This window comes from Mus caroli, unplaced genomic scaffold, assembly GCF_978045245.1.
Source record: "Mus caroli unplaced genomic scaffold, Mus_caroli_1 scaffold_2, whole genome shotgun sequence".
Taxonomy (NCBI): Eukaryota; Metazoa; Chordata; class Mammalia; order Rodentia; family Muridae; genus Mus; species Mus caroli.
Window position 1 is genome coordinate 151,220,308 of NW_028227257.1, and position 16,051 is coordinate 151,236,358.

General features: G+C 50.7%; 1 protein-coding gene across 6 annotated transcripts in view; it reads right to left on the bottom strand.

Moving 5' to 3' along the window:
* Positions 1-16,051, bottom strand: part of Rapgef1 (Rap guanine nucleotide exchange factor 1) — a 119,074-nt gene that overhangs the window by 10,779 nt on the left and 92,244 nt on the right. For 2 of the 6 annotated variants that reach the window (XM_029474628.2, XM_085835064.1), the window contains 5 exons: positions 9,523-9,780; positions 8,630-8,725; positions 7,006-7,091; positions 4,489-4,600; positions 3,089-3,164 (listed from right to left, as the gene is read on the bottom strand). In XM_029474628.2, the coding sequence (XP_029330488.1) occupies positions 3,089-3,164; positions 4,489-4,600; positions 7,006-7,091; positions 8,630-8,725; positions 9,523-9,780 (628 nt within the window). The remainder of the gene's footprint in view (positions 1-3,088; positions 3,165-4,488; positions 4,601-7,005; positions 7,092-8,629; positions 8,726-9,522; positions 9,781-16,051) is intronic. The other 4 variants (XM_021181609.3, XM_021181566.2, XM_021181628.2 and 1 more) reach the window with 2 other exon arrangements.

The following is a 16,051-nucleotide window of genomic DNA, read 5'->3' on the forward strand; positions in this document are numbered from 1 at the left end:
TTTCTGAGCTAAGTTTATGTGGTGTTTTCCTTTATCCAGTGGTTTGACTGGATTCAAGAGAGAAAGGGAGAAAGGTATGGTGGCAGAGTGTGGGTTTGCCAGATGTGCACCACAAAGGCCATGGGAGTTTTGAAGCGAGGGGCTGGCATGGTAGTGAGCTGGGTAGAGAGATTTTGGAGCTCTGACTCAGAAAGTCTCCATGAGATAAGAACTGGCTAGAGAGACTGCTGGAGCCAAGAGTAGCTGGGTGTAACTTGGGAACTTGCTGATGATCTTTCCCGAAACAGAGGGGGCTCAAGGCTCTGTGTGGCACGTCATGCCATCACACTGTGTGCTCTCACCTTTGAGGTGTGGGGGGCCTGGTCCCTGAGCTGTGCTCAGCCTCACAGTTGTAATTCTAACCAACTCCCTGTTACGTTGGGACTTTCTAGAAAGAGCAGAGGTTGGGCATACAAGGGGTACAAACGCAGAGGAGCACTGCAGGAGCCAGTGGCCTCTTGAAGGGTATGTTCTAGTGTGCTGGTGAGCACTACAGCCGTACTTCACAGGCTGGAAGATAAAGACATTTATGTGTGAGACAAAGGGTAGGCCAGACATTCCAGGTAGCAGTGGAACACACTTTTAATCCCAGCACTTGGAAGGCAGAGCCAGGAAGACCTCTGAGTTTGAGTCCAGCCTGGTCTACAGAGTGAGTTCCAGGACAGTCAGGGCTACAGAGAAAGTAGCCCTGACTACTGTGTGTGTGTGCGCGTGCACGTGCGTGCGTGTGTTGGGAGAAGGAGGAGAGTACACCAGACTCAAAGATGGCTGTGCTGTGCCATGCCAGACACAGCACAGGCCTGCTGGTACTAGAGCAATTTGCATAAGCTAGCTGTGGGCTCTGGTATCGCCTGGCATTTGGGTGGGAGCCTGAGCCAAAAGCTACAGGGCTGTCTGTCAAATTCACAGGGCTGTTTTAGTTCAGGTCCCTTTGTCCCCAGTGGCCTTCAGAAGAATGGAAGCTTGGGGGCCAAGTAACAGGTCTAGGACACAGGTCCCAAGAAAGGGACAGGATCTGAGCTTGGGCCTAACATTATCCCTGACCTGGCCCTCTGACACTTCTCACAGAGCCACCTGAGAGAAAGGCTATTACGACAAGTGTGCCCTTCTTGTTTACTTGTCTAATTGGCTTGGCCCTGCCTGACACAGCTGAGTCCCAGACATGAGCCATGAAGCCTCCCAGGACCTTTGAGTCACACATATCCCACTGGTGCAGGAAGCCACCTGCCTGACGAACTTTGCCATCTTCCATGGGCACCATGTCCACTCTGATATGGCTCACGGCCTGTTTCAGGTAAGACTCCCAGGTAAAGCCAACTCTGGTTCTGCAGGGACCTCAAATCCTATTGAAACTTCAGTTCAAAAGTCTCCCTTCAGCATACCCAATGGGTAGACCAGAAGGCTTTTAGGCTCCCTGTCAGAGAGCTCTTTGGCCTGGCTGCAGCTGGCAGGGCAAGGCCTTACATGACCAGGCCAGAAGCCAGCTCACATCCTAGACTTTCACTTTTAGATAAAAATGAGGTGAAAATGGCTACTTTGCCAGGATGTCCTGAAGTGCCACTGAACAAGCCCTGGGGACTGTCTGTACCTCTGGAACCAAGGCCCTAGAGGAAAGTCGGCCCTGTAGCTGCAAGGGTAAGGTAGGCTTCAAATTGAGTGTCTGAGACTGCCTTCTTGTCATGGCTGGAGGAAATGGGTGAAGAATCGCTGAGGGCTCAGATGAAGGTAAACCTGTTTCAGTTTCTGCCAGGCAAACCGTTTTTGTACTATTCTCTTAATTCAGAGTTTCATAGACCCTTGGGTCCTAGTCATTTCAAACAAACAAACAAACAAACAAACAAACAAACAAACAAACAAACACAAAGCTGATTGGGTTAGGGCTTTAAGTCTGGAGTGATTTTATCTACAGTTTAATCAACTTTTCAGAATTTCTTTTCTTTTTCTTTTTCTTTTAGTTTTTTTGAAGACAGGGTGTCTCTGTATCCTTGGCTGCCCTAGAACTCCCTCTGTAGACCAGGCTGGCCTTGAACTCACAGGGAGGGCTCTGCCTCCCAAGTGCTGGGGATTGATTCCACAGCCTCATTCATGGCTAGGCAAGTGTTTTATCATTGAGCCATACGCCTAGCTCTGTTTTCTGTTGTTGTTTTACAACATTGTCTCTCCATACAGCCCTGGAACCTCATAAATTCTTGAGATTAAAGGCGCGTGTGAGTATGCTCTGCTTCTTTTAAATCCTGTAAAAATGTGTAGGAAGAAGGCTCATGGAACACATACTCTGTCTCAAAACAGACAAGAAAGAAAAGGAATACTAACAAGAAACTGGCTGTGGCATGAGGTGGGCTCAGTAGCCTCCTGAGGCGGAGCAGCAGCAGGCCTTGCCTGAGCAGCTCACGGGAGCCCAATCTCCTCCCTTACAGGACTTCATGGATGGATGGTTCTTCTGCCGGCACAGCCTACTTAACACGTCTAGGTACAGCCTCTGCTTCTCCTCCTGCTCAGATGATCAGGATGCAGAGAGGATGGCAAGGTTGGGGCAGGTCTTGGACAACAAATTTTGTTCCTAGGAACTTGTTAGTTAACTATGTGAACTAAAGACTTTGAAGAAAAGAATGACCTAAATATAAGGAAAGGTAGAAGGGGCTGGCCATATACTACTGTAAAAGATTTTTTTTTAAGAAGACTTTTTTGGGGTCTGAATCCAGATTCACCTATGTCAGCCTCCTGAGTGCCAGGATCCTAGGTATGTACTACTGTGGCTGCTTTACCTTTAATGCCACGGTTGAACATGTCATTATCCAGTGGGCAACCCTTGGAGCACACAGTAGGTGCCAATGACTGTTCTCACACTCAGGATGCATCATCATCTTGCATCAAGAGAGGACATGCCCAGGAGCAACTTTGACAGCATCAGGGTCTCTGGAGCCGGCCTCTCCCTACCCTTTCCTGGTACCATCAGATCCAAAGTTCAACCCAGGAGAGATGACAGTACAATGTAGTCATGTGATGCCTTTGGTGGGACACAAATCTAGCACAGTGGGAGCTCTCATACCTTTTCTGTCTGTCTCAGTAGCATGGACCAGTAAGATGTCTCCTGAACCACCACGAACATCTGGCCCATCATCACCCTGGAGTAAAAGAGCATAAGGCAAGGCTGAGGTGATAAAGTCACCATGCTTCAGGGTCCCCAAGACCCTTCTGATCTCAGCTCAGCAGTCGCAGGCAGCACTGTGTACACCAGGCAGTGTCTGCAGCCCACCTGCTCCCATGGATTGTGTAGATGGGGACTGGTCAGAACTCTTACAGAAAACTGGGCATCGAGGAAGCTGTTCAGATGCTCTGAGCACCAGGGTACATCACCTTCCAGAGGCCACATGGGGTCAGGGCACTAGGGTCTCAACCTCCACCCTACCTCCACCTCCTGGTTCATATTGAAAGGTGAGATTCCAGAGGAGAAAGGCAGCCCCTAAGCCTAGGAGACAGGAGGATGATGTCCAGGCATGTCTCTCTCCACACCTGTAGTAAGCTACCTTTGGGCTCAGTCCTTTTCCAAAATAGAAGCAGGATTCATCTGTGGGGACATAACCCACAGGCTGTTTTCTAGTCTAGTGACAGAGCTGTAGGTGGGGCTGGGACTCCGAGGGAGACAGAGCCAATATCCTATCTGCCCATCCCACGGATTGTCATTTCCATCTGGACTCCAGAATTCTGAGTGTTCTGGGTTTTCTATGTGGAACAAGGTTGGCTACGTTCATGACCCGATTTTCCAGAAGGAATTTAGCTTTTCTTTCTACAGAGGCTCTGCCTAGATTCTGCTAACCCTACCAGTAGCCTGATGGCCTAAAGTGCTAACGTCTTCCTGGCTTGCTAGGATGGCCCAGGAACATGGGTGGATAGGGCAGTACCCTTTCTATGTCTGTATGTTAAAACCATCAAAACAGTTCCCAGATGCAGAGCTACTCAGGGCCAAGATGGCCCATCAAACCCTAAGTTCCCAGAACTGCACAGAGAAGAGAAAAGGCTCTTCTCTCATGACATGTCTTGGTGTTGTTCTTATCAATAGGGCTCCTCAAACAAGCCACAGCTCAGCATCTAGGCCCCCGTTTTCTTAACAGGCAGAGACCAGGAAGGGAAGGGGCTGTGATGCCAACAGCACATCCACGCCTCACACTGCCGAGGGCTTCCTGTGCAGGTTACACTGAGGACTGCTGGGCGTTTCCTTTGCACTGCCCTCAGTACCTGCACGAGGCTTAGAGAGGCTTTGCAAGGGCCAAGTTCACTTCTGGCAAGAAAGGGACAGTGAGATTTCTCCTGGAGCCCTTTTACCTAAGAGCCCAAGAGCTGAGGTGCTGCCTGCCTCAGTTCTCCCCACAGGACACCCACAGACCCATTTTCCACTTCCCCTTCCCTCTTGGTTGGTGGTTGTAAGATCCAGGTCTGGGGAGTCCTCACCTCTTGCTTGAGTGTCAGCCTGGCCATGATTTCATTGTGGTCAATGAGGGACAGTTCATCCACTTCCTCTTCTGACTGCGCTGACTCCAGACCATCCAGTGACTTTGGGGACCTGGGAGGAAGAAATGGTTGGTGTTGAAAGTGTCAGACATGCCCCAGGTTCCCTAGTCCCTGGAGGCCTTTAGGTTGAGGCAACACAGGTGATGGTTAATCTTAATTGTCAACTTAATGAGAACTGAGAGGAGTCAGGGCTCTGTGCATGTCTGATAGGCTAGGAGAGGTGGAAAGACCCGCTCACTGTGGGCAGCACCATTCCCTGGGCCCGGGTCCTAGACTGTCTAAAAAGAGAAGAGTGAGCTGAGCCCCAGCAGTCACCGCTCTCTGCTTCTTGACTGGATGCAGTGATCAAGCTCCTGCTGCTGTGACCTTCCCATCACCACAGACTGTGACACTGAACTGTGAGCCAAAATAGACCCTTCCCCCTGGATTACTGTTAACATGGCAACAGGAAAAGTCACTAAGACACCTGCCTAAGTATAGACCAGGGTATAAGAGCTGCTCAATGACAAGCCCTGAATGGCAACTATAATATGGAGCTGGAGTTGCAGGCAGGGCCAAGTGACAATTAGACTCCTGACTCTGCCTGGGGACACTTCAGGTCTCTGGACCTGGGGGCTAAAGGACTAGGCTGTTGAGTGAAAATGGTCCTCTGAGCTCTGTAATGGTTTCAGCTATTCCTTGCCCAGCCCCTACACAGACACACAAGTGCAGCACTTGAAGGGAAGGGAAGTAAGAGGGAGAAGAAGAGAGGCTACATGTTCCTCCATGCTACCCTAAGTCTGTGCTTAGCAGTAAAAAAAAAAAAACTGCGACCCAGCAAATATGGCTCCATGTTATCAAGTGCTCAATCTCCTAAGAGATGGCGTTTAACACAGGCAGCCATCGCACTAGAGAAAGAGGCAGAGCCCTTGCTCTGGACAGACAGACTTAAAGCACTGAATATCATCTGGCCGAAGGGAAAGGATTCTCAGGCTACATCCAGGAGTCACTAGCCAGCCTTTGGCACTAAACGGTGGGTACTAAACACTCACATAAACACACACACACACACACACACACACACACACACACACACACACACAGGAAAATGTGCCAGAGTTAGTTTTCTCCCTCCAGTACTGGGTCCTTGGGACCCACCTTGGCAGTAGTACCTTTGTCCACTGTGCCTCTTTCTGGCCCTCAGGGCACACTTTCTCTGTAGCTGAGCTGGTGGAGCCTGGACCCTCAGTAAGAACACCACAGGTTAGCACCAACACCCCCAGGCTTGGGAGGATCTGTGCTTTGCTGCCGTCTTAGGAGGCCAGCCAGTGGTGTGGCCTTTACGAAAGGCAGACATAGACCCAGGAGCTTTTTGGCCACCAGGGCGTTTACCTTTCTGACCATTTCACCATCAGAAGTCTGCTGGGCCCCAAGAGTAGCTCTTGGGAGAGCCCTCCCTCAGGAGGTGGGTAACCTGAATATTTGAACTCTGAATGTGACACCCGATTCCAGTGACGCAGGTGACAGAATCCACAGGCTACTTTGGCCCGGCACACACAAGCCTTTGTGGCCAAGTGTTATATTCACACTTGAGGAGAACCCAGCCTGGAGGAGCCAGCAAGCAGACTCATGACTGTGCGAATCTAAGAGTGGACAAGATGCAAGCCTGTCCACATGGCTTGCAGGTTTCCGCTTCTCCATCTTTTAAACAAAACAAAATGAAAAACAAAGCCCTCTTAGTGCCTGCCCCAGGCCTGCCACTGAGAAGCCTGGTGAGGCCTCAGGCGACCAGTTCTCAACTTAAAAGAAAGAAAAGCCTGAGTAGCTGGTGCATCTCATAGGAAGGTGGCACCAACATTAAGCAGCAGGGATGCTCACTGGCAGCTCCTGCAGCCTGCACTAAGTGGTCCAGGAAATTGGCTACCCTTCTGCAAGCCTAAATACACTGAGAACAAGGGAAGGGACAAGGTGTCTAAAGGCACTGAAGATCTGTGGGTCATGAAATCCTAATGTTATGTAAGTTCCTCTAGGCGGGGCTGGGCTGAAGCTCAGTGCTAGAGTACTTGTCTAGCACGGGTGAGGGCGAGTCTGAGATTTCTATCTCAGTGTGACAATGATGTTGTGACCACTGTTTCAGGAGGGTATGATGATTATCTTGGGACTGAGTGTCATAACACCTGTCAGCTCCTTTCAAAATGGCTCAGCAATACAACATATGTATTATGACTAGAAATGCCCACAGTGACAGGTTTGTGGGTGGGAAGGTCTTTTACACTTCCTATGTATGGGACAGTAGACGGCACAGGTGTCAGCAAAGACCTTCGAGGGTGGATTATTAGTGATGGTTCAGTGTCCTTGTAGTTTCCACCCTGAACACAGACAGCTTGAGGATCAGAAAGATGAAAGGGCCTCAACACTGGCAGTCTCACTGAGTGGCCACTGCTCTTGGGACCTGGACACTTCCTGCTTGCTTCTTACCTTTCTCCATTTTCTCTGCTGTCCTTCCCAGATGCACTGCTGACCGAAGGATCTCTGGGATGTCCGTCCTTCCCAGATGGTGGTTCCTGCAAAGGGAAGGCACAGTGGCATTTGGACAGACAGCCTATGCTGGCCTTCTCAGCACTATGGAGCAGCTGGCGGTGGGAACAAGCTAATGACAAATGGGGTTAATTACTAGAAACACAAGCCCCCTGGAGACTGACACCTGTCTTTGGAGAGAGGGGAGGTGTCAGCCTGGGGACAGACACCTTACCCTCTCTGAAGGAGTGTAGGGTTCAGCACTGAGTACTCTGCATGCCTCTCCTTCACTCTCTTCAATAAGCTACCACCACCATGCCTCCATTCCCTACAGAAACTGACTGCTAGGATGCCCAGTGGCAGAGAGTAGACTTGAACTCTTAGGAGGAGGCTATCTGCTTCCAAAGCTTATATCTTTAACCACCACACACAAACTTCCCTGACTTCTTACACAGTCTTCAGGATTACAACCCTTTATCAGTGACAGTCCAGTTTAGAAGTCCAGCTGCCCAAACTCAAAAATGTGAGCTGTCTTGGACAGACTTGCTGCCTCTATACCCACTGACAACACAACTCTACAATGTTTTTGGGCTGTCCAGAAGGTGGTGGTAAAGAAAAAGTCCTTGTGAATCCAGGGACTGTCACTAAGGACAGCACAGTGGAGCTGGCACTGCAGGGCAGAGAGGGCTGTGGGGCCTGGGCATTGAGTCCCTGAACTCGAGACTGCTGGTGACACAGGTCACCAGTGGCTGGGGATACTGGCTTAGCTCTCACATCAGGACCAAATCCCACTGGAGGGAAGCTGATGCTGTACTGATGTCTAAGGAGGGAGGTTGCCTGGACATAGAGATCTGAAAGCCCTAGGGAATTATGGTGTGGCTACTCATGGGATGGCTATGATCAGGCTTGGCTTGCCAGGGCACTGACTCCTTGTCCTTGATGACCGGACCTCATTCCCTAGAGCTTCTCATTCAGTCTCCTGGGTGCGGTGACCTCTGACTTCATCTACAGGAACTTCTCATTCAGTCTCATGGGACAGTGACCTTTGAAGTCTCACAATTTCCCCCTGTTTTCCTGAAGCCAAATTTGGAAAAGCTGCATGCTCAATAGAAGGTTTGCACTGTGAGGCCACAGTCTGGACCTTCATAATACAGCAAAGAGTCTGCTCACAGGAGGGACAAGTGTGGATATCCAGCAGGGCGCCCATCACTTGCCCTACTTCCTTGGGATTAGCTGAGGGCAGCAGGGCATGCTGGGAAGAACTGAAGGGCAGGAGTAAAAGCATCTCTTGGAAGAAGAGATCAGCATTGAGGGAAGAATGGGAAGAAATTCCAGGGAGCAGCTAGGGCTGGGCCAGGGTCCAGTGGTTTCTAGGACACTCATTCAGCCAGGTTCTGAAAAATGCCACACTCACTGAAGCAAAAGCAGGGCAGACCTCTATCTGGAAGCCATGTCCTCTCCCATAGGATGGGTTGGCTTCCAGCAGGCCTCTAGGGGCTCAGCCAATAGAAGCAGCTGCAAGGGAAGTGACCTTGAGGGGGCAGTGGCCGGCCCATGCACAAGGCCACCCACCGAGGTTACTTACTCCTCGACAGGGAGCCAGCTCCTCGCTGGTCTGGCCAGAGGAGTACAGACTGACATACTCATCCCCACCAGCTTCCTCACTGCTGGCCTTTTCACTCTGGGGGAGACAGGGTGAGAGGAGAGACAATGGGCCAGGCCCATTCCCTGGGAAGTGCTTTCCCCAGTGCGGACGGCAAAGCGGCCCTTACACCTCTTGCTCCTGGGCTAGCCCGGCCCGAGTCGCCTGCTGGATCTTCTTCCAAGTGTTTAGAGACATTCTAGAAACTCCCAGAAAGCTGCTCCACTTGTAGCAGGGCCTGTAGGGGGTCCCCAGTTTGTAAAAGGGTCTGCAGAGGTCCCCAACCTGTAGCGAGGCAGGGGTCCCCAGGGCAGGGAACAAGAAACAACATACTTGACAACAAGGTGTGGGAAATGTCTCCAACTGTCAGACCCTCCCTCTTTGTCCCTCTATCTGTCCCCTCTGCTCTGCAGTGCAGTTCCTCCCTGTGTTCTGATGAAGCACAGGGCCTCTGCATGGGCCTACAAGAAACCTTACCTCTGTTTCTTTCACTCCATAGGAGTCTGCACCTCTTCACAGACATACAACAGAAAGCTCATAGTGTTCTCTATCTCATCTTTGTGACAATTTACTGTTCTAAATGGTCACTAGCCCAATTCCCAGTGTGACAGAAATCCTATACAAAAGATTTGGTTTCTGTTCTGGAAACAGGTGGATTAATCAGAACTACAGTCCCCATAGGTGACAACCTACTCATGCTTGAGTACCCTCAACCCAGCAGCAGCCTGGGCCGAGGGAGGGAGGGAGGGAGGACAAGGCCCTCTGTGGGCAGTAGCATCCTTTTTAAAACCCTGCAGGCCAGTGTGCGCAGATGTGTGTATGTGCTGAGTTCTCACCGAGTCAGTGAAAGAGGTTTCGGAAGGAAGGCGGACAGGGTTCCCATGAAAGCTGCTGTCCTGAGAAGACGAGAGAGGCCCGTCCACGGTGCTGGGAGGCGGACTGCTTACGGTGGGCACCGCTAAGTCCGAGCTCTGGGACGTGTGGACAGGTGGGAAATGTGGAGAGGAAGAGGAGGTAGGCGGAAGGAAAGGTTGGACGGAGGCTTGGTGGTGAGGCATGAAGTCCTGGGAATAAGACCTAAACACAGATTTGTACTACAGAACCCAGGCAGAAAACACACAAACAAGAATGTGGGAAGGAGAAAACAGACAAGAGAAAAGGTGGTTAGGTTAACTGAGGCTCAGCATGGCTGGTGTGTTCTATCTTTTTGTTTTACTTTTTTTTTTTTTTTTTTTTGGTTTTGTTTTTTGAGACAGGGGTTTTCTGTGTAGCCCTGGCTGTCCTGGAACTCACTCTGTAGACCAGGCTGGCCTCAAACTCAGAAATCCGCCTGCCTCTACCTCCCAAGTGCTGGGATTAAAGGTGTGCACCACCATGGCCTGTCTGGCCTGTCTTTCCTAGTGGGGGCTGTTGGTCATGCCAGACAACCCCTTACAGACTTTCATGACTATACTGCTTCCAGAAAGGGACCTGCAGGCTGATGGCACTATCTGAACAGCAGGCTACGACTGGACTTCCTCCCACTCTCTGTGCTGATTACCACATGTGGAAACGAATCTCTACTACCCCACGTCTTAGGAGCCTCAGGGTGGAACTCAAGGCACCTTTATTCATCTGGATCTTTTGGACAACTTTAGCTTACCCCTTAAAAAGACAGACCGTCCTTTAGATATCGGATGCACCTCAGGCCTTTTAGAAAAGTGCAGGAGCCCCAACAATGACTAGGGGAGTTTCAGCATCTCCCTTCCCCTTCTGATGTCACCCCAGAGCCATAGGCATGACTCCTCTACTTCTCATTTGATAGAAACGTCAGATGGCAGACTGAGAGGTGCCCCTAAGTCTTCATAGCTTCTGAGGCCCAAGGAGAACACTCCAAGTCCCCAAGCTGAGAGGTGTTTGATGCAATCATGCCTGCTGGAGGCTTGCCAGCAAACGGCTAACCACCACAGGGCCTGGAAGGACAGTGAGGAGGCACACTTGGTATCCCTGTCGTCCTCATGTATCCATCACAGGTGCCAACTGAAACATACACACGGCTCACTCAAGTGCTCTGGACTTTTCTGTGGTACAGGAGTTTCAGAACCCACGGGAATAAGAAAAAGGAAGGAGAAATGAAGTTTTAAACTAAATGGAAATGTTAGGGTTTGACTCAGAAATGCCCACCCAGCACAGGCTGTACTGATCCCATGTCGTCCAGTTTCTGGATCTGTTGTAGGATGCTGTGGTGCCTAGCCGGCAGAGCTGTCTCATTCTCTCTGAATCTGGGTCAGCTGTGATCCTCAACACAGGCTGGAGATCCCCCCAACTTCCCTTTCCCCATCCAAGGCATCTACACCTTGTTACTGTTCCATCTGTGTGACTTTGGACAAATAAGTTCTTGTGGATGAGTGTCTTCAGCTTTAAAATGGGGTGAGCTATTTGTGGTAGCATATGCCAGTAAGATTTACTAAAGGAGGTTGAGATAGGAAAATCACTAGTTTGAGGCTAGCCTGGGTTACACATTTATTGTGCCAGGCATGGTGGCATACATCTTCAATCCCAGCACTCAGGAGGCAGAGGCAGGTGGATCTCTATGTTTCAGGCCAACCAGGGGTATGCAGGAAACCTTGTCTCAAAAGTCAGCCCACCCCCATGGGGTGAAAAGGACAATCATTTTCTCATAGAGTAGTTGTAGCCATCAGTGAGACAGTGTCCTGCTAGTGCTCAGCATGGCTACTGCAAGGGGCCCATATCTGACACAAGCTGTCCTTCTCTACCCCATAACAGCAGGGGGGGGGTTCTGCACAGGGGGCAACACAACTGGCTGGATCAAGAGATGTTTAGAAAATAATTTACCATGATTTAGAAAAGAACTTAAAACTGTATCCATTTACTTCTCTGTGTGTGTGAGTATGAGTATGTTGCCACTGTGCGTATTTGGAGGTCGGAACTGGTTTCTCCTTCTCACATGGGCCCTGGGGATGCAAATCAGGTTGTCAGCCTTGCACCTTTATCTGCTGAGCCATCTTGTTTTCTGAGGTGGAGGGATGGGGAGACATCAGCTCACTATACAGTCTTCAATGGCCTGGAATTCACTATGCACACTAGGCCTGTCTGGAACTCACAGAGATCTGCCTGCCTCTGCCTCCCAAGTGCTGGAATTAAAGGTGTGAGCCACCGTGCCTGGCTACTACTGAGCTATCTTGTCAGCCACCAGTGGTGTAATTTTCTTTTTAAAACAGGGTCAGGCTATGTAGGCCAGTCTGGTCTCAAACCTGTAATCTTGTCTCAGTCTCATGAGTGCAGCAAGGTGGACCACTATACCTGGATATTGGTTTTATGTACTCACTTAAATATTTATCTTATTAAACAGTTTCATATTTTTTTTTGTTTTTTTTTTTTGGTTTATTTTTGATTTATTTTATATGTATGAGTGTTTGCCTGCAGGGCCAGGAGAGGGCGTTGGATTCCCTGGAGCTATGGACAGTGGTGAGCCACCATGTGGATATTGGGATTCCAACCCAGGTATTTTGCAAAAGCAACAAGTATTCTTAACTGCTGAGCCACCTCTCCAGCTGCTGTTTTTATTTTTGGAGAGAGGATCCTTTGATAAGTTGCTCAGGCTGGGTTGACGGGTGTCACACATTGTCTGATGTTATTATTAATTAAGGTGTGCAGACCACTGCCAGGCCTGTACCACAGCAGCTCAGCTGTGAGTGGGATGAGTCAATGGACAGGAAGAGGCTGGAGCAGTGTGTCTGGGACAGGGGCCTGGGTTCCCCTCCCTCCCAGCCCCTGCTCCTAGATTCCTCAGGCATTCCAGCTATGCAGTCGTGCTGGGACAAGAGCCAAGCTTGAAAAGTACCTTTGCAAGGGCGGGAGGAAGAGCCCGGGAAGGTTCTCCAATCACCATAAAGCACCGTTGCTCTGTGCTGCTCTGGGTGGCTCTCCTGGTTCCAGAAACTGGGCTGGGGATGGGGGACTGTTTCCACATGCCCTGGCTCTGTCAGGCCCTCCAGGGTCACACTCATCCCCGGGGTTGGGAGAAGGGCACAGATGGTCACCTCACAGCCCCAAAGCAGCCTCCAGTCTATTTTTGGATCTGGGGAGTGTTTGATTTGGTTTTGAGATCCCTGTGCAGCAAGAATTTGTATTTATAGCCTGAGAGATGCTGTTTGGGTTGGGGACTCTGGGGGTGGTGGCAGAGTAAGTACCAGGAGAGAGGCACTGGTTCCAGCGTCAGGCAGGGGATCTGCCAGGGACACTGAGGCTGGCCGGGGCAGTGCTGTGGTGGGTCATCTCATTACACGGACAGGAAGTGCTGCTGCAAGTTTTCTGACTGAAGGAACAGAGACCCACCTCCTTAACATCCTTCGATGTTACACAGGCACTGGGTGGCCTGTATCACACTTGGATCTGTGAAAGGCCCTCCCCTATCTGTCCTGATCTGACTCAGGGGAGGGGTGTCCTCAGCAGAGTACTATTCTGATGCTGGTCGAGCAAGTGAGGGATGGATACAGAGAGCAGAGCCCTAACTGTTGGGCAGGAAAGATGGAAACAGAGTTGGCTCTTCTGAAAAGATATGCCTGGACGAACAACCCATTTTTGGAGTAAAAAAGATAGTGAAGACAGACAGGCAACCTCTGTTTGCTTGAAGCTAATTCATTAAAGGCAGAGCCGCCTGATGTTGGCCAAGCTCCAGTGAGACTGACTTTCTCTGTTAGTGCTGGCACTGAGTTGCCAGGGGTGGGGCCTGTGCTGCCCTGGCAGCTGATTTCCCTGCTACTCTGTTTCATTCCTCTGCTGGCCAGGCTGCTAGGGTGGGAGGGGTGGCCTGCACATCAGCACCGAGAATCTGATCCAGCCTGCAGCTCCCAGGTGGATGACAGCAAGAGGACGGTGTGTGTTGACTGTGAGGGAAGCCTCCAGAGACAGGCCATCCCTGCATGGAACAGCCTGAGGATGGCTAAGTTTTGGATATTCTTTAGGAATATGGATATAAGCTGGGTAGTGGTGGTGGTGGTGGCACACACCTTTATTCCCAGCACTTGAGAGGCAGAGGCAGGCGGATCTTTTGAGTTTGAGGCCAGTCTGGTCTACAGAGTGAGTTGCTTGACAGCCAGGGCTACACAGAGAAACCCTGTCTCAAACAAAACAAAACAAACAAAAAAAAAGAAATATGGATAAGCCCCCACATTGCTTTTTCAAAAGGCCACTAAACACAGTGACAGGAAGTTACTGTCATGACTGGGACTCTCCCTAGGTGCCGTGCTCAGTACTGGCCCTGGCACCAGAGTACCAGCCTTTATCATGGTGGCCGGCAGCAGCAGGCTAGGTATGTAGTCAAGCTTTAAAGCTCCCAACGGTCACCTGGGGAGACAGCTATGGTCCTTTGGAGTGGGATGTGACCATGCCCAGGGCATAGGGCAGGGAGGGTCCTGGGTAACACTGCTCGCACTCCCCCTTTGTCTCTTGTCTTTCCCCTGCTCCCCTCATCCCATTTGCCAATGCCTACTTTGGGGCTGTCTTATCTAGGGGCAGCTCTCTTGCTTGAGGCTCTTCTGCTAATCACAGGAACTACAAATTGCAAATGACAAATGCAGGGTTTCAAAGCCAAGTGGTAGACTCAGAGGCAGATGCCTGTGTCACAGGCCTTTGTTCCTGTTGGAGAGTTACTTCTGCAAGGCTAGCCTACAGGCAGTTCTGATCAGCTACACTGCATCTCAGTATTTATCTGGCCACATAATAGCTCATGAACCTAATGCATCTTCATGATGATCTGGGTCTAACCCTGGCTCAAGCTTCACATTGGGAGCAGATGACTTCGCTTTTCTGCCTTGGTGTCTCCATATCCTGGGTGGGAAAAATATTCAATCACAGACTTGTAAGAAAGGTCCTGGACAAGTGTCAGGCACTATGACAAGGGCAGAAAGGCAAGAGCCACCTGTGGAGCAGTGCCCTTGGGGGTTATGTCACCACATGGCCTTCCTGGAAGCTGGACTCTGGTGTCAGATGGAGCAGGGTGCTTAGAGCAACATTCTTGTGTCTTGGGCTGGTCTCAGAGCCCTGATGGGCAGAGGACAACAGCAAGCCTAGAATTCTAGTGGGCTGTGTGTGTGGCTATTTCAGAAGCAGAGTTTGTGAAGGCCCAAAGGCAAGGAACACTGACTTCTGGCCCCTTGTCATCTCCAGCATGGTGAAGCAGCCTTGTCTTGCCCCTGCCTTCCCTGAGCTGGAAATGTATATACTGGGGCTCTCTGCAGGGGGAGAAGCATGGGAAGTGCTGCTGTACAGGGTCCAGTCTGTCTGTGCGCTCAAGCTGAGCAGGCCTGCAGCAGCCTGGGCTTTCCATAAGCATACAGTGAGTTACTGCAGGGCTCATGGTTTATTTCAAGGGCTGTTTGGAGCCGCAGAAGACCATGTGGGTGTTGTCCTGGTGCTGCAGGGATGGAACATTTCACCACAGAAGTAGGGCATTGGTAGAGCAAAGCAGAGCATGACAGAGGCAGCAGAGAGAACTGTCCCAGCTCCAGGTGAAAGGCTTTGCTGCGGTGCAAGGACTCGGGGGCTGTGTGGATGATGAACGTGGGGTACACAGGATGTTTGTGGAGCCACACACAGACCAGAAGAGAACAAACAGTAAGGCCAGTCAGAAGAGGACATTCACTCACCACCTGCTACACACTGGCTTAGAACTCAGAGTCTGCATAAAAGTAGCTAGGAAGCCAGGCGTGGTGGCGCACGCCTTTAATCCCAGTACTAGGGAGGCAGAGGCAGGTGGATTTCTGAGTTGAGGGCAGCCTGGTCTACAAAGTGAGTTCCAGGACAGCCAGGGCTATACAGACAAACCCTGTCTCAAAAAAAAAAAAAAAAAAGTAGCTAGGGATCTGGGACATGTGCTGGCAAACTCCAGGCAGGAGACAGTGGTCTATAAAGTGGCTTTTCACAGGACAGGCACTTCCTCTCCCGTAAGGAAAATCCTCCTGATGCTAACTAACAATGCAAGAAATCTTTCATGGAAACCCAGGAATTCAGGCAAGCCCAGGGAACAAGGAAGTGGCCCTGAGCAACACTTCTCTGGCCCTGGCCTACTGGGCTTTAGCCCCCACCCCACCCCACATCCCTTCCTCTCCTGTGTGTGATCTGGCTTTGCTTAGGCCAAGATGGCATGGACTGAGTGAAGGTGACTGGAACAACGCCAAGCTGCCTGAGGCTGTCTTCATCCTCCAGCCTACCCTACTCTCTCGCCTTTGGTTTTTAGAGGTGGTATGCCCATGGTATCTGTGATAACTTTTGAGTGAATTTTCAGAGATAGCTCATGGCCAGGAGAGACATGGGCACATTGGTGGAGTTAAGGGCCAGTCCTACATCTCAGGAGGGGGCTCC